The sequence below is a fragment of the Gymnodraco acuticeps genome, unplaced genomic scaffold (assembly GCF_902827175.1).
Source record: "Gymnodraco acuticeps unplaced genomic scaffold, fGymAcu1.1, whole genome shotgun sequence".
NCBI lineage: Eukaryota > Metazoa > Chordata > Actinopteri > Perciformes > Bathydraconidae > Gymnodraco > Gymnodraco acuticeps.
In genome coordinates this window covers 1-26,054 of record NW_022990265.1, presented here as the reverse complement: position 1 = coordinate 26,054, position 26,054 = coordinate 1, and the positions used below count along the sequence as shown (strand labels likewise).

The 26,054-nt window shown below is 41.6% G+C and overlaps 1 protein-coding gene across 3 annotated transcripts; it reads right to left on the bottom strand.

The window, feature by feature from the left end:
- Positions 1 to 377: 377 nt before the first annotated feature.
- Positions 378 to 17,503, bottom strand: LOC117549105 (MBT domain-containing protein 1-like). 3 transcript variants are annotated; one of them, XM_034220709.1, is made up of 18 exons: positions 17,336 to 17,494; positions 16,801 to 16,893; positions 16,099 to 16,303; positions 15,830 to 15,963; positions 15,628 to 15,742; positions 15,460 to 15,542; positions 15,259 to 15,376; positions 13,851 to 13,985; positions 13,677 to 13,765; positions 13,252 to 13,486; positions 12,571 to 12,626; positions 12,308 to 12,412; positions 12,075 to 12,222; positions 11,289 to 11,371; positions 10,556 to 10,790; positions 9,014 to 9,085; positions 7,703 to 7,864; positions 378 to 5,400 (listed from the first exon to the last, which is right to left on the bottom strand). In XM_034220709.1, the coding sequence occupies exons 3-18, from the start codon at positions 16,253 to 16,255 to the stop codon at positions 5,282 to 5,284; spliced, it is 2,046 nt and encodes a 681-aa protein (XP_034076600.1). In that variant the 5' UTR covers positions 16,256 to 16,303; positions 16,801 to 16,893; positions 17,336 to 17,494; the 3' UTR covers positions 378 to 5,281. The 3 variants fall into 3 exon arrangements, with proteins under 3 accessions (XP_034076600.1, XP_034076601.1, XP_034076599.1); XM_034220710.1 differs by having other exon boundaries at positions 16,812 to 16,893; positions 17,336 to 17,492; XM_034220708.1 differs by lacking the exon at positions 16,801 to 16,893 and having other exon boundaries at positions 17,336 to 17,503.
- Positions 17,504 to 26,054: the final 8,551 nt, after the last annotated feature.

Sequence of the window (26,054 nt, the reverse complement as noted above, 5' to 3'; positions counted from 1 at the left end):
AGTGAAAGTAGCGACAGTAAAAGTAGTCGTTGTTTGATTGGTCCATTTCAGAATAATATGATATGTTTTATAATGATTGATCATGAAAGTGTTCTCAAAGCTGGTAAAGGTGCAGCTAGTTTGAAGTACTTTGTATACTGCAGGGTAGCTGGTGGATTTACTCCAGGTGGAACTAAAGTCTGATTCAACACTTGATTAGATTTCACATCATTCATCCACATCTGTGAAGTAACTAAAGGGATTAAATACATGTAGTGGAGTAGAAGTACAAGTATCTCAAAATGTTACTAAAGTAAAGTACTTGAGTAAATGTACTGAGTTACTTACCACTCTGTCCAGATGACAGCGTGTCTCACAGAATGAACTCTGACACACTGTTGGAAGTCATAAGCCTTTTTATTCAGTGTAAAAGTCAAATCTTACAAAAATCACCAGATAAACTTTCACAGCCATGCGGAAACATTTTGTAAACAAAGAAGCCATCCATCACAACCGATAACATGATCCAACATTTGGCTTTATTTACAAAGTCTATCAAAGCTCCATCACAGCACGAAGTGACCATATGAAAGGAAAACATGGTATACACTATCAAAAAGATGTACAAACTTTAAACTGCAATCTAATAATGTACCACGGGGGTCAGTGTTAATATCAATAGATTTATAATTATTAACATAGATCTTTTTTTTTTTCATTTGTATCCAAAATATATTTTCACCATAACCCTCTCAACTCACAATTATTTTCAGACAATAGTAATCGCAATACATTAAGTCATTTTTATCAAATATATATATATATATATAGCACCACGATATAATGGTTTAATATAATTGGGGGAGGGGGGGCTATCACTTACAAAAGACCCGTGTTAGTATCCAAGAAAAAAACCAATTATATAACCACAGCCCGCTCCTCACACGTCTCTTTGGAAGCCCCTCACCACCAGGGGAAGAATCACAGCTAGCATTAGCCAGTTAGCATGTAATGATGTCGTTTTTCATGAGATGTGGCCCTAACCTAACCTGAATTCCAAAATGATAAAAGTGGGTCAACGAGACTAAATACTTCATCAAAATTATGAGATGGCCAAAATGGCCAAGATGTACGATGTAAACTAAAGGTTAAGGTTAGGTTTTTTTCTTTTTAAAGGGTCAAAATTACGAAATGTGAAAAACTTAACAATTGTGGTCCGTGGACACCAAGAAAACTGCGTATTTGGTACTCAAAATAATATGCAAAGTATGTATGAGCCTAAATGTTGCCTTGGTAACACATTTTTAATTGGAATCTCATCATTTGAAATGTCTTTAAATCTTTTTGTTCCTTTCATTTCTCGGTGGAAAGGGGCTTCCATACTTTCTGCTGACAGAGCAAGAGCAGGCTGGAGAACAAACAACAACAAAGAAACACGACATCAGCACAAAGCGTTCCTCTACATGCATTCACATGATCCACCATCCCAGCTACTGAACCCAAACACCAACACTCAGCTACCCGTGATGGACGTCGAACGTGTTCCATGTTTAGAATCGAGGATCAGGAGGAAACAAGGAAGTGAAATATCTACAAGGAAAGGTGAGAAAGTGAAGATCCAAAACAGTGTTGATTGTGCATTATTCAGGGTTACTCTCGAGGGTAGCAGCAGTTAGTCCATAGAACAGTCTTTTTCTTCTCTTCTACTAAGATATCAATGCAGTTTGGTCATTACGTTGTTCTGCCTCCAACATGATGGAGAATCACTCCTGTGACAGATCCTAACCTGAACCTCCGATGATTGTGAGACACGGTCTGTTATTGCTCATTTGGTCTGAGAAGCCTTCAGCTGAGACTTCAAAACAAACTGGTGGTGAACAAATCTCACATCTAGTAAGACAAGAAAATACACACATCACTCAGATGTAGAATAAGGACATTAAAAAGCTACAAAACATGAGCAGAAATACATCAATTGCTTTGTGAGATAAGACCTTTTTTGCTTGAATCGTATGGAAGCAAATAGCGCCATAATAATTAAAACTATGAAGAAAATGAATAGCTGATGTAAAATGTAACCACTATTGAAAGTGAATGTCACATTTAAATAACACTGAATTTATATATATATATATATATTGATTTCATGAATTGTGGGCTCTAAAGTCTGAATATGTTCAGCTTGAACGTTGCGATTAACATCTCAAAATATATTTATCTTGTGGGGAAATAACACTTAGTTAATTATTTCTTTTTAAAATCTTGTTCATATATAATAAATGAACACAAGATTAAAGTCTGACTTTCACTATAAATTGTATATTTAAAAATTATTGGGATAAAATGTTTTATTGTCATTTTATACACCCTTGAAGAAGAAAGAATTGCGTTAAATAAAAATACAAAGATTGGAATTAAGGTCAGGTTCATTCAGACAGCAGGTCAAACAGCTGCTATAAATGAGCTCAGTGGTATTCATGCTTCAACATGTGTATCATATAGTGGGTACATTCCACAAGTTCTTTTTCATTTGCTTCAAAGCTCTGGGATTGTTATGGCACTTCCTAGCTTCCATACATCAGACGCAGATGATGTAGACTGAGCTTCACAGACTTCCTGAGAATGTCCCCATGAACCTTACTGGTAGAGATGATGGATTTAGATCAGAGAGCCAGTACGTATGAACCCTCGCTCACAAAAATCACAGTTATACAATAGCATTTTGTTAAATCCTCTCATATGTTAATTATATTAATGTAGTGATCATGACATTTGACGGTGCTATATGTTTTATTTCACAAAATTATATGCCATCTATTATTATTGCATAACATTCAAATTCGAAGACTGACTTATGTGCTGTGATAAAATTCTTCCGTGTTTGGTGTGTAGTCTTCACCTGGAGCGTGTTTAGGAAATCATTTTCATTTGCATATGCTAACAAACACAGTCTGTTTCACACTGTTTGAGCTAACGTGGCTAGCATCAGGAGGTAGAAGATAATCAGCTGCAGAGATCTAGCTCCAAGAAGAGTCAAAGGAATATTGTCATGGAGCTCCGACTTATCAGGACTCCATACCATCATAGTCATGAAGAATATATATATATGTGTGTGTGTATATATATATATAATATGTATGTATTTATGCCACTTGTTGATCCTGCGGTGTAATGTGAGGCTGCCCTCAGAGTATTGGAAAGCATGTTTCATTATGCACAGACCTGTTATTGTGTGGCTCAGGTGATTCTAAACTAGCTTGCATACATATGGCTCCGACATGAGAACAACCTACACAATACAACAACATGAAGGATTTGCATATTAACCTAATCAAATATTGAACATATTTCCCATTTGGACAACCTCTTATTTTCAATGACAGAAACCAAAGCTTGATGCTACAATTGCTGAAGTATAGCCTGCAGTTTGCCACATCTCAGCATCAGTCAATCAATACAAGCATTGCAAAGCAATTATGCATTTGCTTTCTTTTTCCATCTTCAAATACGTGTATTCTGATAAGTGAATATAATATCAGTGTGCCATCTATAACATACACAGAGCTGCCGCAGATGAAGGCACGGTGTGGTTGGTAGTTCTTTAAAGAGAAATCTATTCTGATATAGCACCTTGAAATCCAATTCAATCTATATAAGGAAATAGAAGTATTAATACATTTCTATCTAGTTTTTGAATGCATTATAATTGCTTTCTACTTTGAATTGAGTGTCATGTTATGCTGATTGTGTCTATAAATCTGTGGCATACTGCAGACTGCACAGAGGTGAGTGGGGGCTCCACATGTTGCAGTGTGGACAGTGAGAACATGTGAGTGTGTACCCATCATACCAGTAAGGTTTCTCTCTGATACACACACCCTGCAGATCACCGTTCATCTCCACAGCTTCAGCATTCCTGTTCAACATCACACTGATCACTGTGACCTCATCAGATGGTGCGCTCCTGATCATCTTATGCCAGGCTAATCCTAGATCATGTCCTCTATAGTGATCTACAGGCAGCTGCGCTAGCAGGACAGCAGAGGGAAGGTGCTAGTCTGGGGAATTGGAAAAGTTCAAAAGTGGAAATAAGAGTTGAATGGACTTAATATAGCTGCAGCATATTCACAAGTGGAAATGTACAGTTAGTGAAAGGCAACTGTACGGTGCCAGATCTATGTGATGATTCAATGTGGATTGTGGATTACTTTTACAATTTAACAACAATTTTACAATCCATTTGAAAACACCTTACATCTGTGTGAAATAACCCTGACTGTGTGTATATATATATATATCTCTCCAAGTATTCATCAACAAATAAAGTATAGTAGCAGCCTGAATGTTTGACATCATCCGTTTCATTGTGCCGACTTGAAAGGATCCCAGGTGTTACCATGAATGATTTTGTGATATTGTTGTTTTTGTGCCCGAATGATTGAATCAGACATTTCTGAAGCTGTGGAAATCTCCTGGCCGAATGTGTAAGAATTGAAATCAAAAGAGCAATATGAGTGACGCTGAGCAGCACTGTACTAAGATCTCTCTCTCACCACAGTTACACCTATACTCTGTACTTCTACTTGAACAGGTGTCCACATACTATATGGATATAATCACTTTATGAAACAATGCACATTAAGGTTCCCACACAGCCACCAAAAAGCCAGATGCAAAATAATTACATTAAGACGAAAGCAACTCCAAAATCATTACCATATAAAGAAAAACTTCAAGTACTATTAACAAAGTATAAGTCCAGCTGGCAATATTGTCAGAAGGAAAACATGAAAATATACACAACTCTGTGACGGCCGCTCACTGCCGACTCACCTGAAAACAACACAACGGAAATACAACATTAAAGACCTGGCTCAATTAAAGGTTCTCACAGTTTCTGCAGGTCTCTGTGCACGGCCCAGTGTGGCAGAGGCAGGGGGGGCTGTCCACACGCAGGACTCCCATTTCTGTGGAAAAAGATCCAAGTATCTCTCATCTGATTGGATGTTAAGACAACATGATGTCATCCGTAGGTGGTCCGAAGAGAACGCCCGAACATGTGACCCAGGTTTAGTGAGTGATGTGCAGCTACAAGGTTAGAAAACGCTTCTGAGAAATCCTGAAGGGAACACCCCCCTGAAGCCTGGAACAGCCCCCCCCCCTCCTCGCCATTTCCTGTACGGACTCCATGAAGGCCTGAGGCGTTGGTCTGAGTGTGGTTTGAGGCTGGTTGACTCTGCACCTCCCTGATCCTCGGGTCCCAGAGGAGAGTCCTGCCCCCCTGCTCCTGCTGGTCCTGCCCTCAGGGCTCCTGTTTGATGTAGTAGCTGCCGGAGCCGTTGCTCTCCTGGTCCGAGGTGCCCTGTGAGAAGGTGAACTCGTCCACCTCCGCCGGGTCCTCCTTCATCCTCAGGAGAGGCTCTGCAGACAGGGGGGGGGGGGACATTACATTACATTTAGTTGACTCTTTTAGCCAATGCAACTTACAATCAGAGGTGGGAAGTAACTAAGTACACTTACTCAAGTACTGTACTGTAGTGTAGTGTCATTTAAGGTACTTGTAATTGATTTAAGTATTTCACTTTTCTGCTACCTTGTACTTCTACTCCTCTACAGTTCAGAGGTAAATGGTGTACTTTTCCTCCACTACATGTATTTAATCCCTTCAGTTACTTCACAGATGTGGATGAATGATGTGAAATCTAATCAAGTGTTGAATCAGACTTTAGTTCCACCTGGAGTAAATCCACAAGCTACCCTGCAGTATACAAAGTCATTCAGACTAGCTGCACTACTTTTACTCGAGTAACATTTTGAATGCAGTTCTTTTACTTGTAACACAGTATTTCTACACTCTGGTACTTCTAATTTTACTCAAGTACAAGATCTGAGTACTTCTGCCACCTCTGCTTACAATAAGTGTATTCGACCATGAAGAATCCTGCAGGCTAGCTTTCTATGTACGTACAGACGTTATAGGTCCATCACAAGTCCAACAAACGGACTCAGAAACCGTTTTTACCCCAGAGCAATAAGAGAACTGAATGTATGTATGTATGTATGTGTGTATGTGTGTGTATGTATGTGTGTGTATGTATGTATGTATGTATGTATGTGTATGTATGTGTGTGTATGTATGTGTTTGTATGTGTATGTATGTATGTATGTATGTGTGTATGTATGTGTGTATGTATGTATGTGTGTATGTATGTATGTGTTTGTATGTGTATGTATGTATGTGTATGTATGTATGTGTATGTATGTATGTGTATGTGTATGTATGTATGTGTATGTATGTATGTGTTTGTATGTGTTGTGTATGTATGTGTTTGTATGTGTGTGTGTATGTATGTGTGTGTATGTATGTGTATGTATGTATGTATGTGTTTGTGTATGTATGTGTGTATGTGTATGTATGTGTGTGTGTGTGTATGTATGTGTTTGTATGTGTATGTATGTGTTTGTATGTGTATGTATGTGTTTGTGTATGTATGTGTGTATGTGTATGTGTATGTATGTGTGTGTGTGTGTATGTATGTGTTTGTATGTGTATGTATGTGGTTGTATGTGTATGTATGTGTTTGTGTATGTGTATGTATGTATGTGTGTGTATGTATGTATGTGTATGTATGTATGTGTTTGTGTATGTATGTGTGTGTATGTATGTATGTGTATGTATGTATGTGTTTGTATGTGTGTGTGTATGTATGTGTGTGTATGTATGTGTATGTATGTATGTATGTATGTGTTTGTGTATGTATGTGTGTATGTGTATGTATGTGTGTGTGTGTATGTATGTGTTTGTGTATGTATGTGTTTGTGTATGTGTGTGTATGTGTATGTATGTATGTGTATGTATGTATGTATGTGTGTGTATGTGTATGTATGTGTTTGTATGTGTATGTATGTATGTGTATGTATGTATGTGTATGTGTATGTATGTGTGTGTATGTGTATGTATGTATGTATGTATGTGTATGTGTTTGTGTGTGTGTGTATGTGTATGTATGTATGTATGTGTATGTATGTATGTGTATGTATGTATGTGTATGTATGTGTTTGTATGTGTGTGTGTGTGTGTGTGTGTTTGTGTATGTATGTATGTGTATGTATGTGTGTGTATGTATGTATGTGTATGTATGTGTGTGTATGTGTGTGTGCATGTATGTATGTGTGTGTATGTATGTATGTATTTATGTGTATAGATACATATATGTTAATGTGATACTTGTTGATGTGTAGATCTGCGCTGCCAGGATGATGTGGTTGTACCGGTACAATGACAATAAAGAAAAGATATTCTATACAGAAGGGAAACCACTTTAAATGTGTTTATTTATGATGTTATGTTCCCCCAGTGGAAGCAGCTGGTTTATCAGACTGTGATGGAAGATATGTAGACTCTCAGCGGCCCTGATATCAATGTGGAGCTTGTTCCAGCATTGTGGCGCCAGGATAGCAAATAGGGGTGTTTTAGTTCAGGGGAACCTGGGTCCAACTCGCAGTAAGTCAACTATTTGAAAAACTATGAATGAAACAAACATGCTATATTTATGCTTCAAGTGGAAATGCAATCCAGACATGAGAAACTGTACATGTGAGAAGAGTTATGAGGTAGTTTTAAGAAAACAACATGCGTGACCAGCAGGAGCCAGCTCCACAGCTCCAGCCCTGCGAGCCCCCAGAGGCTCTGTGCCCTGCTGGCTCTCCCGTCAGTCCGTACCTGATTTGTGTGTTTGGTGCAGGTGTGTTCTGGGTCGGGGCCGTGGCCGAGACGGCCCCTGTGCAGGGTAAGGGGGGGGGCTCTGCTCTTCGTCTCCGGAGAAGCTGCTCCTCCTCCTGCCGGTCTGACTGAAGGGCCGTCGACCAACTGGAATCTTCCTCTCTGAACATGAAGCACACTCTGGTTAGCTACACACAGGTTCAGTTCAAACAAGACACCACCGTCATGTTTACATTATCATTGAATGTAACCTCTGAGTTCCTCTGTCCATCTTTATGGTGATTCAACTGTCATCACACTCCCGTAGGTTTCCACTGTGAGCTCCCAACAACAGGCCTAAAGCTGCTAAACTACATGTGTAAAAGTCTGTGGCAGCCATTTTGATATTAAATCGATTGGCATTTGTATACATTTCTATCAGGTAACCCTGAGAGCAGCATGTCCGAGTGTACTCTTTCTCTCTGATACACACCCTGCAGATCACATCCACTCACACCATGCATTTCATTCTTGTTTCTGTCCAACATTACAGCACAGAGACACTAAATACATCTCTCCCAGGCTCATTGCTCCATTCCTTCAGGCGTGTGTGTGATGCTGTTAGGTCCCCACTGAAACTCCTCATGAAGTGTTCTCAGGCACCGGACACTGTTACGTCATTAGATGGGTGCTCTCCTGATAATCGTATATGAGGCTAATCCTAAATCATGTAATCTAAATGCAGCTTTACCAGCAGGGCAGCAAAGGGAGGTTGTTTAAAGGACATAGTTAGAAAGTGGAAATACAACTAAATACAGATCTAACACAAACTCCACTTAATATCGGGGACAGTCAAAATATTCAAAAGAAAAAGCCTGCTGTATTGCGCCAGAGGTTTTTTGTACTTAAGTAATACAATCATAATAATTGTTCCTAATTCCTCATAGTTCCAATTAAAAACTCAACTTCCAGACTTTTTTTTAATGTATTTATAAGTCATGTGTTATACATTTGAATTTGATTACATGAATTACTTTTCCTACTGGCAGCCACAGATGTCTTCATAAACTGCCTGTGTTTTAGCAATAGCCTCATGAGGATGGAACACCAGGCGCCTCGCTCTGGAATATCTGAAGAACACTTTGCACCCCAGTGTGCAGGCCATGTGTTCACAACTACTCTAATCTGTATACGTCACTAATATACTCTACGAGCTGTTGAGTAGTACTATCTACATTTCTCAAGCACGAGTGTATCCAGTTACAGTGAGAGGAACAGGAGAAAGAGAAGGTGAAGGAAGGAAGAGACACAAATACTAGATGGATTACTCACTTTTCTTTTGGCCTTTGTACTGCTGGGCCTTCTTCTTCTGTTTGGGTACAGACTGAGGCAGATCTCTGGTACCTGAAAGAAGACCAGAACAAAGGTTACTACGGGACATCTGTTAACACCAAAGTGTGTGAGGTGAGGCACAAAACAAGGACACAAACAGCATCATTTCAAGTATATCGATGGTTCAATATCTAGCACAAGCCACAAATAGCATCAATCCACTCTGTATGATGGGTATGGACTAACCCTGGCCTTATTAAACGCCCTGACATCTGTCATCACAAGACCCCTGCACAGTAAACACAGTGTATGAGGGGCCCTCACAGTTCTGTTCACATATCAACCATGCAGCCTCCTTATTCCATTTACTCATCAGTGTCATTCTTTTTTAACTCCTTGTTTTTTACACAATGATTCTGACGGAGGAATCTTTTCATTTGAACTGTTTTATCTAACATCAGTCCTAATCCAATTTGCTACTACGTACTACGTTAAGGAAAAGCAGAACATATTAACATTTGGAAACCTTGAACTAAAGAATATTGACTTATTTTCCAACTATGAGTTGATGATGATTTATAATAGTTTAGCCCCCGATTGTTTGTCCATGTTTGTTATATCTCTGCTTCTCAACAGCTTAAGACTTGCTGTCTGTTCTTTGTTCTGCTACAACAAAGCAGAACTCATACAGTGACTCTCTCCGGATTGAAACGTGCATGTGCTATACATGTTGTGTTCATGTGACAGTATGCAATATATATTACCATGTTGGAAGTATAAGGGAAACATTTTCCTGCAGATTTGGCCTTTCAATTCAGTGGCGGAGCGGCTCACAGAGTGACTGACTCCGCCACTGACAGCCGACACAACAAACATTTCCTGCTCTCTTCCGTCAAATGAACCATGCAATTTCTTATTTATTTGTACTTTTGTTAATTATGGGGAATGATTGTGTTAAGAGGTGGTTAACCTGTTTATGTTTGGGTCGGATTTTTATGTTGAAATGTGGTTTTGAGCTAATTGTGTCACCTGTTGACGGTAAGCCTGTGGGAGGGGCTATGGGCTCATACGGGACGGGGTTTTTTGGACTGTGGCACTCTGAAGAATGTTGCAGTGAAGGCAACAGCTGGGACGTGTTCGGGGGTTTGTTGCAGAGAAGGCAACAGCTGGGATGTGTTCGGGGGTTTGTTGCAGAGAAGGCAACAGCCAGAACACGTTTACTCTGAATGAGTGATGGACGGCCTGTTTTTGTCTTTTATTTTGTTTGTTTAAGGTATGCTGGTTCGTATATTTTTTGTTGCTGTTAAGAATAAAGTTTTTTGGAGCGTAACCCAACCGACTAGGCCAGTGTTTGTGAACGGACAAATAGAGCCCCGTCACAAATTCATAAAGAAAGCTGACCAAGAAGAGTTGCTTTTGCTCAACATTTCATTAGAAATAGGCAGCACCCGAACAGAATGAAGTCTTTCTCTGCTATCCTGATTCATGTCGCTCCCTGCCTTTAGGACTATCAGACGGGGGGGAGGGGGGTGAAGTTCTTACTCTGTGAGGCGGGGGGTTGCAACTGGTAGCCGGTCAGCTGACACCAGCCCACAGGGTAGAGGTCAGGTGACTCGCAGTCCACCCACTGGTCATACTCATCCTCCCAGCCGTCAAAGTGGATCCTCAGTAGCCGGTGCACAATCCTCGTCACCGTGGCAACACACACCAGCCGAGGCTCCATTAGATCTACAGCCTCCAGCTTCATGCCTTGCCGGAAACCGTGATTAGGAATCTCCTAGGAGACGCAGGACAGTGACAAACAGGAACTTATTTGAATTGACATACAAATAAACATTAGTAAGCTAAACAGTGGAGAACTGATACATTCTAAATCCATTAATCAGATGGAACAAGGGAAAGAAACGCAAGGCAGAGGTGAACACATCAGCTTATCCCCATAAGAAATCTGGAGCCATTAAAGGACCTTAGCAGTGGCATTATTAACGTGACATCCATTTGCTAATTCAAAAGTCGCTTTCAAACCAATTGACTCAAATCAATTCCAGCAGACTATGGTGCTGAGGGAAGAGGAGGGGACACTGCTGTCACATGATCAACCAGAACACCATCCTCTGGAGCCTACAGACCTGCAGCTGCTGCTGATCACATGTAATGATGCATAGAAAACCCTGAAGCTGTTTTTAATTACAAGAACTATAATAGCAGAAGACATGTGACCTGAGCATGACACGACGTTAACACATACAGTGGGGAAAGCATGAACACAGCCTACCTTGGTAAAGAGCTTGACAGGAGCAGCTATTGAACCTGTTTCTCTGAGGTAGTCAAACCATTTAAATGGCAGTTTAGTGTACCCTGGGGAACAGAGTCAGTGATGAGACCAGGACATTCAGAAACACAAGAAAATGTTATTAAACTACTTCTTACCAACGTCACCTTAAGGCAAATGCTATTTGATTATAGAATAATATAGAGACCATGTATGGAGGATTAAAAGTGCCCAAATAAATATGCAAAGCAAAGTCATTTGTCTTCATCTGGAGATGCAAGGGAACAGGTTCTTTTCTAAAATGGAGACACATTTTAAAATGAAAAACCAATCCACTGTCCAATCACAGCTTGGGGGCGGGATGAAAGAGAGAGTTGTTCATCACTGACACAAGTTGGTTACAGTTATCTGTGTGATTGACAGGTCGCAGGGGCCTGTCTATGAACTGGATGTTAAGTTACATCTTGCCTGTATTAAGACATTTGAACCCCCTTTAAACAGATGGGATATCAAACTGTTTCCGCAACCAGACAAGACTTTGTATGAGGAGCTTTCTGGCTTCTTCCATTTTAATGTAGCATCATACCATTTACTTACGAAAGACAAACATCTTTTTTTCATTTCATAATGACACAGTAAATGCATACATACAGATGTGTGTTGTATTGAAAGATATCTCTAGAAATGGTTTTATTCAGGCACTTTAAATCTTCCATATCCTCGTGGTCATAATGGAATGAAATGCTCATTTATGAAGGGCTCAAAGACACAGAGATGAGTGTACAGTACCTCTAGAGGGCGTGAGTTCAATGTTGTTGATTTCACAGAAGCCGACAGGGTAGATGGAGGGGGAGGTGCCGTGGTAGCAGAACCAGTCTGACCCGTCCACCGCCTCAGAACCATCAATCCCGATCATGAGGTACCCGTCTGCCAACACCTACACAAAGCCACAATGGCGTTTAAACATGAACAGTAAAGCTTTTTCTCCCTGACACACAGCATGATACACAGTGAGGCCTTACCTTTCTTACAGTGGCTACACATATAGCTGAGAGGTTGAGGGGATCAATGGCTTCTATCTTCATCCCATCTTTGAACCAATCCCCACTCTGGTCTACATCTTTCACCTGATTCACATGCAGACAGAAAGTAGTCAGATATTTGTTGGACAACTAAATCAATAACTGTGACTTTTGGGCAGTGCTATGTTTCTGAAAGACTGACAAATCAATTCAATACGCAGCAGTAGGACTCCCCCAAACATTCATTCATTGCTTTGCGTTACCTTCTGGAAATGCAGTGCAGGAGCATCAACTTGACCCTCCATTTTCTTTGTGAAATCTGAAAAATAAATCAACATTAAATTCACTTGCCTGCGTTAGAGATGCAAGTAAATAAATACGCCTAAAAAAGAGCATCATGATTTCTAGACTGTAGACAGTGAAAGCTGAGATGAGATTTGAAAGGTTCAATGAAATATGAGCTTTTTAGTTACAGTGCTACAAGGATATTCAGTGCAGATAACGAACAGCAATTACACATTTGAGAAGAACTATATATTACCGAATTGTGAAGTTAGACTGTTAACTACCCATTATAGTTAGCATAGGGCTAAACTAGAAGTGAGCTGAGTACACAGGGGTGTGTTAAGATTCTCCAAGTGGGCAGCACTGGACAAACAGCATTTCAGAGCAGATCATACAGCTTTTTGTTTTATAATTTGCTCATTTTAAATCATTCAAATTTGACAAAGTAGTTTATGATATGAAGTACATTTAATGATACAAATAAAATCACAGGTCTAAGTCACACAGCCCAGCAAAACAGAAAAACATTGGCTGCTGCCTTTGTGGCATATCACTTTATTATACCAGTTTAGCTAGATATGAACTTAGCCTTTGTTAAGATACCTTGTCGTTAAACACACTCACACAACCTCAGTGTTACTGTATGTTTCCCAACCCACCGGATCGTTTGAAGCGGTGTCCGATGCTGCGCGACCAGCCTATATTATGAATGAGGGGGCTGTACATGTGGCACCAGAAGTCATCCGACCCGTCCTGGCTCTCCTCATAAACCAGCCTGAGGCGTCCCCCGATCACCTGCTCCACCAGCGCCACCCGTGTCCGGCACAGGTAGTTCTTATCCACCACCTCCACCCGCATCAGCTTCTTAAAGGGGAACTGCAGGTTCTCTTGTACCTGTGGAAAAAGATCAATCACAGATCAAATGCCTTTGAGAAGAATTCAGTTGAAAATGTACATCAACACTGATTACTTTGATCAAATCATTCTCAAATGTGGAATTGTTTAATGGACATAAAGCACCATAAGCCACCTGATCTGTATTAAAGATGTTGGCACTGAAGTTAATACAAATGGTGGGTCTTACCTTGGTATTAAAGTCCGGTGGCAGTGTTTTAGCTCCAGTGAGGCGCTTCACAAGAACAGCTTTCCAGTTAGAGTATTTATGCTGTATGGCTGTAGAGAAGATTACAATGTAACAATCATAATACGGCTTAGTGAATAAGACCACAGGCATTCAAGAAGCAGGCAGAACACTCACTTTTTGGAGGTATAAGAGGTTTGCCACTGGAAGCGCACCATCCCACCGGGTGCACCTCCGGGACGCAGAGATCACACCAATAGTCTTTACTGGTGTCGCTGTCGAAGCCCTCATACCGCAGGAGAGCCTTGAACCCTGCACAACAGAAAACACGCTCATTTCATATCTCAGTCCTGATCTGTGAAAGAAAAGTCATCCAACAAACGTCCATTCAAGAAACCCCCTTACTTGCTTCTTCTAGATGTTTCCTGTCAATGAGCATGTGAAGGGAATTTTTGGGAAGAAGGATAGTGGCATTTTTGAATATTTGCAGCTCCATTAGAATTGAGCAGAATCAATCTGCTGATCATATGGTAAGTGTAACGAATGGACTTTAAAGCTGCCTTCACATGACCAGCAGTAAACAGCGCTGTGCCTTTTTCTTCCGGGGCCAAAGCCCCGGAAGAAAAGTTCAAATTATTTGAGCTTTCACCTCGACTGCCGCTGACCTTTCGACACGTAACCAATCAGGTTACAGCTGTATGAGGAGGTGCAAGCTAGCAGGGTAACTTTAGAAACAAAACTAACTAGCTGTTTTCCCCCACCTCGCGTGAGCAAAGAGCGTATGATGTGAAGGCAGCTTTAGTGAAGTGGTGTTGTCAATGCCATAGAATACAGTGACAGGGTATATAACAATTGAACTCTTACGCTCCGTGTCTAGTGTTACAAATCCAGTGCACACATTTCTTAACAGCTGTCACTTCAGCCCTGCTCGGCCCCTCAGTGTGGGTGGGACTGGCTCTAGGTGGGTCTGGAGGGTTCAGTGGCCAAGGTGGCACCTGGCTCCGGCTGTGAGTTCTGCAACACCCATAGCCAAGACCTTGACACTTTCCAGGGCAGGGGAATACTTTTGTGCACTCTGCTGAGATGTTTTCAACATGGGCTGGTTACCATGTTTTATAGATGTCACTTTTTCCCAATGTGTTTGTTTAAATAGTTTTCAAGAGCAAACGTTTTGAAATATTCTATCCTTTTAATTCTGGATTTAAATGTGCACCAGATTGATGCATTTAACTTTGAAATGCACACAATGTTCTTTCTAAAGGCTTGAAGTTATAGTGTTAAAGAATTGTAATCACAATATTGACCAAAATAATTGTGATTTATTTTTGCCATAATCAATCAGCACTGGAACAAGAAGTACATGTGTGTATTTCACACACAGCGCACAGTATTAACCTCCATGGGAATATTTAGACTTGAATGCATTTACCATATTCTGATCTATATTAGACTGTGATACAACCAATTCAAATCATTGCAGCCATTTCTCACGGAAAGAAAAGAGAAACTGAATTCTCTGGTACACTTTTGGATAGATTTTTCCATGAACCAAAAGTCCTTCAGCTAGCTGAAGAAATGTTCTTACCTGCTAGCTTAATGATTTCTGCTATCCAGTACACCTTAGTGGAGAGGTTGGTATCAGAGTTGGGCACTTCAAGCCTCACTCCTTCCTCTATGCCCCCCCAGCATGTCCCCATGGGGGCCTGAAGCACAGAGGGAGCAGTGAGGTTAATCAGTCAAGAATAACAACAAATCAACTCAACCATTCTCCACAGTTTTGACTTACATGCTTGAAACAGCTGACTGGAGCTCCAACTGTGTCATTGCTACAGATATACCGACCCCAGTCAAAGCTCTCTGCAGGGACCACTGAAGACATAGGAAACAATGTTTGAGTAACCACACAGAGAAACACTGTTTGTCTATTAAGTATCTGTCCTGTTTTATAACCTACCTGCTTTTGATTTGGCCTGGTTCTGCTGACTCGCTTGGTACTGGGCGTAAGCAGCCAACTTTGCCATGAGGGGCTGTTTCTGTAAGACTTTGGCCTTTTTTGTTGGTGGTTTGCCCTGGCAAAATAAAAGCAGAGTTAAATAGTTGTAATAATACATGTTTAATCTTACATTTAATATTTCATTTGTTATGAAAAAGCGTACCTGGAGTCGTGCCAAGATGCTAGCTTTTTTGGAATTTGAGGAATAACTCCTAGAACATGACACACTGCAGAAGCGCTTGGTTTTTGAGTAAAAAGCATCTCGTACTCCAACCATCCCACACATCTCACAAGTGGCTGTGAAACAGAGACCAACATTCACATATCATCTGGTCAAATAAACAGTATACAACATGATGGCAAATGATATTTCCTAACAAACAGGATTGTATCAAATAGAAAGCACAACTAAACATATTTCCATGTACTGACCCATTCCAGCCTTTCCGTCAGGGTAAGTGTAAACTTGTCCATTGTTCTTGATGATGGGCAGGCTGGCCGGGATGGAGGGCATCACCTCGTCCTCGCTGTCCTCTGAGCTGGAGCTGCTGGTAGACTCCTCACTGCAGCTGTCATAGCCATCAAACATCCCGAACGAGTCTCTCCGCTTGCGCTCTGAACGTGGGGTGCGTTCAGCCTTCACAATCAAGGATATTACAATAAACACCAGTATTTACAATTATACATTTAACTCCATCAGTCTTGATAATACGTTCTGATATCATTTGTTGTTGGGATGATAAAATGTCAGAAAATAGTGAAAAGGACATCTTTAGACTTATTGTTGTGTCCAAGGACCACATTATATTCATTTGACTATCACACAACTTTAAGGAAACCAGCAAGTTTGCATTTGGCAAGCAGAGATCAGATCATTGATTTTCAAAATGTTAGCTTCAAACTGTAAGTAATTGTTTTAGCTCAAGAATCCTCTTCAAAATGTCGTGTTTTAAATGTTAGCGTTAGGTGTGTGTACAGTTGCAGTTTTCCATAGGCTATATTTAGCGGACTCTTTAAAAATACAATTTGCGTTGGAATGTCACCTAGGAATCAGGCTGCCACAGAGAAGATGTTTCAAAAAATGTAACAAAACAAATGTTCAGAAAAAATGTAAATATTCATTTCATTTCATACGTCTTGCTCACTGTGTGTATGATCCGGAGCGGGGTTTAATGTTTACTGTTGACAGCCTGTCTACTTCCTCCTCTTGGTATCACAGGTGGCATCCTAACATAAATCATTTAAACAGCAAGAATCATGACAATGCACCAGCCAGCAAACGCACACTGAGCTGAATGTGAGATGTGCAAAATAGAAAACAAGCTAACACATCATCTAAAATAAGGGGCGGCCTTATTGGCAATAGCTCCTAATGCTAGCTAGCCTTAGCATACCTAGCTAGCGGAAACCTGTTTTTCCTGCTTTTATTCAACAGAGCATAACGCACTTTTCATTTGCGTAGCATACTTGCACATGAACATATGCATTTCAAATAAGCGTGGTGTTATTTTGTGTCTATACTTGTTTTTTTGGAGTTTGCTCATATTTAACGCTGGCTGACCCATTAGCTAGCTACCATAAGCAGATAACAACAAAGGAGCAGCGCTAGCCGAAGCAAATCCTCTGTAATCAGAGGCTCACGGCCCTAAAATGTTTCATATTCACTCACCAAATCCCTTGTGTCTTCCATTAGCCCTTCATATATATAACGTTCTTATTAACTGTGCTGCCAAATGCAAATAAAAAACCCTACAGTGGGGGTAAATGTTGCTTTGAAATACCAAAGTCTAAATTAATACTACCAAGCAGGATATCAACAAATTACTCTGCTGCCTCTGCGCATGTGCGAATGTAACCTACTTTCATGTGATTGGTCAATACGGAATGGAGTTAATCAACCCACACAGAAACAAAACAGTGGACTCACAATGGAATGAATGAATGGCCTGTTCAATTTAGTTGATAAAATAATAATACGTATCTATACTACACTTGTATCAAACCAACACCAACATAAACAGAGGGAATATTCATTATAAAACAAGTTTTTCAGATTCAGAATGCCTTTGTTCGTCCCACAGAGGACATTTACATTTGTTACAGCAGAAAAGAGCCAAATAAAGCTTAATGTTAACTAAGAAGCATGCATCATTTGTTTTTAAAGATAACAAATAAAAGAAATTACACAATTTACAAAATACACATTCTGTAACAGTTTTGAAGATATAGCAGCCAAATATATATTGCAGTTATTAACAGCATACATATATATTGCACATCATTTGTATTTCACAAGGGGTGTAGTAGTCTGTGTTGTGTGTGTATGGGGGTCTACCAGGGGCCGTGGTGGTTATATAGTCTGACCACAATACTGCAGGAAGGAAGGACCTGCGGTATCTCTCTGTGAGACACCACAGGTATCCTATAATACCACTAATTAGTTTCACTCTGCTTACTAACATTTTTATAAGGTCATAGTTTACATTTTAAACTATGACCTTATAAAGATGTTTGGCAAAGGTAGGTAGGCCTGAGCATGTACCATACTCTGAGATCATGGCAAAGGTAGGTAGGCCTGAGCATGTACCATACTCTCAGATCATGGCAAAGGCAGGTAGGCCTGAGCATGTACCATACTCTAAGATCATGGCAAAGGTAGGTAGGCCTGAGCATGTACCATACTCTAAGATCATGGCAAAGGCAGGTAGGCCTGAGCATGTACCATACTCTAAGATCATGGCAAAGGCAGGTAGGCCTGAGCATGTACCATACTCTAAGATCATGGCAAAGGTAGGTAGGCCTGAGCATGTACCATACTCTAAGATCATGGCAAAGGCAGGTAGGCCTGAGCATGTACCATACTCTAAGATCATGGCAAAGGCAGGTAGGCCTGAGCATGTACCATACTCTAAGATCATGGCAAAGGTAGGTAGGCCTGAGCATGTACCATACTCTAAGATCATGGCAAAGGTAGGAAGGCCTGAGCATGTACCATACTCTAAGATCATGGCAAAGGCAGGTAGGCCTGAGCATGTACCATACTCTAAGATCATGGCAAAGGTAGGAAGGCCTGAGCATGTACCATACTCTAAGATCATGGCAAAGGCAGGTAGGCCTGAGCATGTACCATACTCTAAGATCATGGCAAAGGTAGGTAGGCCTGAGCATGTACCATACTCTAAGACAGTGGTTCTCAAACTTTTCTGTCAGGCCCCCCCTTTGGAGAAAAAAAAAAGTCGGGCCCCCCCCAACACAAATAGTCAGGCTCCGTGGCGGCGCCAGAGATTTATTTTGGGGGTGCTGTGGGGTAGCTTGACGTTTCATAGAGGGTGCTCAAACATTTAGGGTTTCCCATTAATGTACCTGTCGATACAGTGGAATTTTCTATTGCAACAATCCCCACACATATACACAATGTACCCACAACTGTTACAATGAAGGCTCGATAATCAGCTCACGGCATATAGGCCTAGGTGTAAGCAGGGGTAAAGTGCTATTTTTATAGGTGGTGTGTGGACCTCACATAGGGGGGGTCCGGGGGCAAGCTCCCCCGGGAAGATTTTTAAATATTGAAGTTAAAAGCATCAATCTGGTGCACTTTGAGAGCAAAATGAAGAGATCTATGGATACATCTCTCAACACCCATTTGAAACAGAACTGTAAACAGATTTACTTTTTCTTTATGGATATTTTACAAATCACCCTTTTAAACTGTATTCTTGTTTTACTGTCATATAGTATTTCATACCTGTTTTTAATTTATTCTCTTGTTTTTAATGATCATATAAATGTGTGCCTCGGAAATAATTGTTTACATTAATGGTGACCAAAACGTTTTGAGACCCACTGAGATAACACAGAGAGTCATTTAGCTCACTGAGTCTCTCAGTCTGACAGGAGAGGACTCTCCTCCACTTTGTTGTTGAAAAAACTCCTTATATCCGTTAGCGTAGCTCGCTAGCACCAGAAGCTAACAAGAATAATCTCCGGTACCGGTGCGCTCTCTCTCGCTCGCGCACGCACACAAAATGGCTCGTTCCACACACACACAGAGCCGAGCTTTAATGAAACACAGAGACCCAGACGTAATAGTACTGCACTGCATCATATTATTTTCAATCAATACTTTTTCAAAATAAGTTCTTTTTTTTTTTAATAACCATTTTTCCCCCTGGTCTCTTGCGCCCCCCCCCCCTGTCATGCCCCTGCGCCCCCCTGGGGGGGCGCGCCCCCCACTTTGAGAACCACTGCTCTAAGATCATGGCAAAGGTAGGTAGGCCTGAGCATGTACCATACTCTAAGATCATGGCAAAGGCAGTGATGAAAATGCTCTTATTTTAAACATATGGGTCTCCTTTATCACGTTTTATTTGGAAATGTTTCAATAAAGAAAGAACATGATTTAAAATTAAGACTCGACACTTGTGCCATAAAATAAATCCTTTATTCTATATATTTCAGTTTATCACACCTCTGAAGAAAAACCAACATCGTCCTATATTAAGGATACAATAAATGCCATAGCGTGATAATGAACACAATCTGCGGCTCACATTCAATCCTTCAATGTGGTATCATTTTCAAAATAGAATATATATATATATATATATATCTAGGCCATTACCTCTTTATATTCAACCAAGTAGAGAAACAAAACTGTACATTATAAGCTAACCAGCTTGTACATGGACATATCAAAGTGCTTTTTGAAAATAATACTGGCATTCTGTTTCTGTTCTTCTCTTCATTTCTTGAACAAAGAAATATAGCAACAACACATAGCAAAGCAGCGTTGTCTACAACAGAACAACATCAAAGCAAAACACACACATTGTACTGAAGTAACAAGAATAAAGTGAACATAGCTGAAAGAACTGTTGGTAAGGCTTGATAATGAGGATTAACGTGGTTGGGTTGAGGTCTGACAAGGAAACGTCTCCTGATTGGAACTGAAGCTGAGGATTGGACGGTCAGTGCTGGAAGAAGAGGAGGACAGGTTATTCATTACAGACATGAAGACATGCTTTGGAGGATGTAAGCACTCATCAAGCCAGGAAACAATACCTTGATATTCAATGTGTCTTTGGTCTCAGATCAGCTCCTCTTCTCTGACATCATCAACACTTCCCGAGATTGAAGCAGCTTCTGAGATACAAAAATAAAACACTGGAGTTAAAGGCTATCAACAATCATATGTTTGATCTACCACAGTGCAGATAGGAGGGTTGGGGAATAACAATGGAATCATTTCCATATATACAAGTTATTGGATTTTGAGACTGGGTATCTCTGCAGCTCCACATGAATCACTTGGAAATAGTATTTAAACACATATTTAGCTTTGAATGCATTTTTCTTCCTGTTATTTCCATATTGGGACTATGAAATGGGCCTATGAAATGGGACGATAAAATGGGCCTATGAAATGGGACGATAAAATGGGACGATGAAATGGGTTGTGGAACGACGGATCAGCTTTTTACTCTCGCAAGGATCCTGGAGGGGGCTTGGGAGTACGCTTATCCGGTCTACATGTGTTTTGTAGACTTGGAGAAGGCGTATGACCGAGTTCCCAGGGAGTTACTGTGGGAGGTGCTGCGGGAGTATGGGGTGAGGGGGTCTCTACTCAGGGCCATCCAATCTCTGTACTCCCAAAGCGAGAGCTGTGTCCGGGTCCTCGGCAGTAAGTCGGACACATTTCCGGTGAGGGTTGGCCTCCGCCAGGGCTGCTCTTTGTCACCAATCCTGTTTGTAATATACATGGATCGGATTTCGAGGCGTAGTCGTGGGGGAGGGGGTCTGCAGTTCGGTGGACTAAGGATTGTACCACTGCTTTTTGCAGATGATGTGGTTCTAATGGCTTCATCGGTCTTCGACCTTCAGCACTCACTGGATCGGTTCGCAACCGAGTGTGAAGCGGCTGGGATGAGGATCAGCACCTCTAAATCTGAGGCCATGGTTCTCAGCAGGAAACCGATGGACTGTCCACTCCAAATAGGGAATGAGTCCTTACCCCAAGTGAAGGAGTTCAAGTATCTCGGGGTCTTGTTCTCAAGTGAGGGAACAATGGAGCGTGAGATAGGCCGGAGAATCGGAGCAGCGGGAGCGGTACTGCAGTCGCTTTACCGCACCGTTGTGACGAAAAGGGAGCTGAGCCAGAAGGCAAAGCTCTCTGTCTACCGGGCCATTTTCGTTCCTACCCTCACCTATGGTCATGAAGGATGGGTCATGACCGAAAGAACGAGATCGCGGATACAAGCGGCCGAGATGGGTTTTCTCCGCAGGGTGGCTGGTGTCTCCCTTAGGGATAAGGTGAGAAGTTCGGTCATCCGGGAGGGACTCGGAGTTGAGCCGCTCGGAGTTGAGCTGCTCCTCCTTCGCGTCGAAAGGAGCCAGTTGAGGTGGTTCGGGCACCTAGTTAGGATGCCACCTGGGCGCCTCCCTAGGGAGGTGTTCCAGGCACGTCCAGCTGGGAAGAGACCAAGGGGTAGACCTAGGACCAGGTGGAGGGATTATATCTCTTCGCTGGCATGGGAGCGCCTTGGGATCCCCCAGTCAGAGCTGGTTGATGTCGCCAAGAAAGTTTGGGGCTCTCTGCTGGAACTGCTGGAACTGCTACCCCCGCGACCCGACCACGGATAAGCGGGAGAAGATGGATGGATGGATGAAATGGGACGATGAAATGGGCCTATGAAATGGGACTATAAAATGGGACTATGAAATGGGCCGATGAAATGGGACTATGAAATGGGACGATGAAATGGGACAATGAAATGGGACTATAAAATGGGACGATGAAATGGGCCGATGAAATGGGACTATAAAATGGGACTATGAAATGGGACTATGAAATGGGCCGATGAAATGGGACTATGAAATGGGCCGATGAAATGGGACTATGAAATGGGCCTATGAAATGGGCCTATGAAATGGGACGATGAAATGGGACGATGAAATGGGACGATGAAATGGGACTATGAAATGGGACTATGAAATGGGACGATGAAATGGGCCGATGAAATGGGACGATGAAATGGGCCTATGAAATGGGACTATGAAATGGGACGATGAAATGGGCCTATGAAATGGGACGATGAAATGGGCCTATGAAATGGGACGATGAAATGGGACGATGAAATGGGCCTATGAAATGGGACGATGAAATGGGCCTATGAAATGGGACTATGAAATGGGCCTATGAAATGGGACGATGAAATGGGCCTATGAAATGGGACGATGAAATGGGACTATGAAATGGGACGATGAAATGGGACGATGAAATGGGACGATGAAATGGGACGATGAAATGGGCCTATGAAATGGGCCTATGAAATGGGACGATGAAATGGGACGATGAAATGGGCCTATGAAATGGGCCGATGAAATGGGCCTATGAAATGGGACTATGAAATGGGACGATGAAATGGGACGATGAAATGGGACGATGAAATGGGACGATGAAATGGGCCTATGAAATGGGCCTATGAAATGGGACTATGAAATGGGACGATGAAATGGGACGATGAAATGGGACTATGAAATGGGCCTATGAAATGGGACTATGAAATGGGACGATGAAATGGGACGATGAAATGGGACGATGAAATGGGCCGATGAAATGGGACTATGAAATGGGACGATGAAATGGGACTATGAAATGGGCCTATGAAATGGGCCTATGAAATGGGACTATGAAATGGGACGATGAAATGGGACGATGAAATGGGTCTATGAAATGGGCCGATGAAATGGGACTATGAAATGGGCCGATGAAATGGGACTATGAAATGGGACGATGAAATGGGACGATGAAATGGGCCTATGAAATGGGCCGATGAAATGGGACTATGAAATGGGACGATGAAATGGGACGATGAAATGGGCCTATGAAATGGGCCTATGAAATGGGACTATGAAATGGGACTATGAAATGGGCCTATGAAATGGGCCTATGAAATGGGACTATGAAATGGGACGATGAAATGGGACGATGAAATGGGACTATGAAATGGGACGATGAAATGGGACGATGAAATGGGCCTATGAAATGGGCCTATGAAATGGGACTATGAAATGGGACGATGAAATGGGACGATGAAATGGGCCTATGAAATGGGCCGATGAAATGGGACTATGAAATGGGCCGATGAAATGGGACTATAAAATGGGCCGATGAAATGGGACTATGAAATGGGACGATGAAATGGGACGATGAAATGGGCCTATGAAATGGGCCTATGAAATGGGACTATGAAATGGGACGATGAAATGGGCCTATGAAATGGGCCGATGAAATGGGACTATGAAATGGGACGATGAAATGGGACTATGAAATGGGACGATGAAATGGGCCTATGAAATGGGCCTATGAAATGGGACTATGAAATGGGCCTATGAAATGGGACTATGAAATGGGACGATGAAATGGGCCTATGAAATGGGACTATGAAATGGGACAATAAAAAGGGGGATACAATTACGATTAAGTTTGCTGCCCTAGATGAAGTCATGCAAGACCAGGCCGAATATGAAACTGTATTACATTTGTACCAACTGAAATGACACCAAGTGTCTAGTACTGAACAATGGCACTGAAAGCTTGCTCTGATTAACTGTTGGATCAGATGATTGAGATATTTGGATAGATTAGTCTTTTGTTTGTGATATTATTTTTTGGGGAAATGATCCAAAGAAAGTGAAGATAATCCTGATGTGCAGGGTACACTCCCCCAACACAAGTCATGGGAGCAATTGTTCTGGTCTGACTCTAATGAGCACATCAAGTGGAGATGGGCTCCTTGTATCAGCTTGTCATCAATGATGACTGTTGTGATGACACATTTGGCTAGTGAGGCTGGCTTGATCTTGTATGGCTGATTTCATTTATAAAAACAAAAATGTTCCACACAAATTCAATTAAGAAATAGACCTTGACAAGCGTGACTACAAAAGAGGCACATCTTAAATAAAAGGATAAGCACATTTAGGTTGTGTAAAAGTGAAAAGGTAAACTGTTGAGACCTGTGTCTCGTCTTCAAAAACACATGTAGTTGAGATGCATTTGTAGTCCTATGTCTCCTGTTGACACCAGATGTCACCACTAGGTGGCAACATGATCTGATTAGAAGTTGTGAATATGTGAAAGCAACATGAGAATCAGGAACAGTGCTGGTGTCAGAGGGTGAGCATGATGACTCCACAATGTGAATCATGTTTGGGGGGGCTGTGTTTAATGCTTGCATGATGTTGCTCCACAGTTTTGAGAATATGTGGATAACATGGAGATGAACCTGATGAAGACTTTTGCTCACTTGACAAATCCTCAGCAATAAATGATAAGACAGAATGATCATTGATTCAGTCACAAAGGTCCGTTCCCGTACTCACCTGATAAACTGATACAGGAGAGGCTCAGCTCTGAGGATGCTCCTATCACATCATCCTATAGGAGATAAGAGGTAGTTCAGAGATACAATAAAGCATGTTGCAGTGACAATACTGAGTAGGCTACATTGTGTTTGGTGAGAAAGATGGGAATATCTCATTGATGAATTCTATACAGAGTCACAGTGCTGCCATGAAAACTGAGAATGAGATACAATCCCTTATTTTCACAACAACCTCCAAATGACCTCATTTCTTTCAGCTTATAGTTGACTTTTATATAATGAAAACCATCATCGTATGTCAGCATGCTGACACGCCTCACCAAGAGGATGAACAATGGTTAAGATTCCACACAAACATTTAAGTAAGTTCACTTTATTATTATTATTCTCATTACAATACGTGTCACTTTAGTGTCCATTAAATCTTCATTTAAACCCTATTTTTTTTACAAAATCTGATATGAAACAGATATTTAATATAATAAGAATAAGACTTCCGTTATCACTAGTGTTATTGAGGCCAATGAAGATGTGAGTGTGTTCACTAACTCACCAACATCTTCTGCAGACAGCCCAGGTTGCTCCCCTCCATCTTTCCATTCACTGCTTCCTGGAAGCTGACAGCATGGCCCCGCCAGATGAGCTCCTCACCAATATCTAAAGTCTGGGAGAGGTGGGATGAGAGGTGGGATGAGAGGTGGGATGAGAGGTGGGATGTGAGGATGGATGAGAGGTGGGATGAGAGGTGGGATGTGAGGATGGATGAGAGGTGGGATGAGAGGTGGGATGTGAGGATGGATGAGAGGTGGGATGAGAGGATGGATGAGAGGTGGGATGTGAGGATGAGAGGTGGGATGAGAGGTGGGATGAGAGGTGGGATGAGAGGTGGGATGAGAGGATGGATGAGAGGTGGGATGAGAGGATGGATGAGAGGTGGGATGAGAGGATGGATGAGAGGTGGGAGAGGGTGGGATGTGAGGATGAGGAGAGGTGGGATGA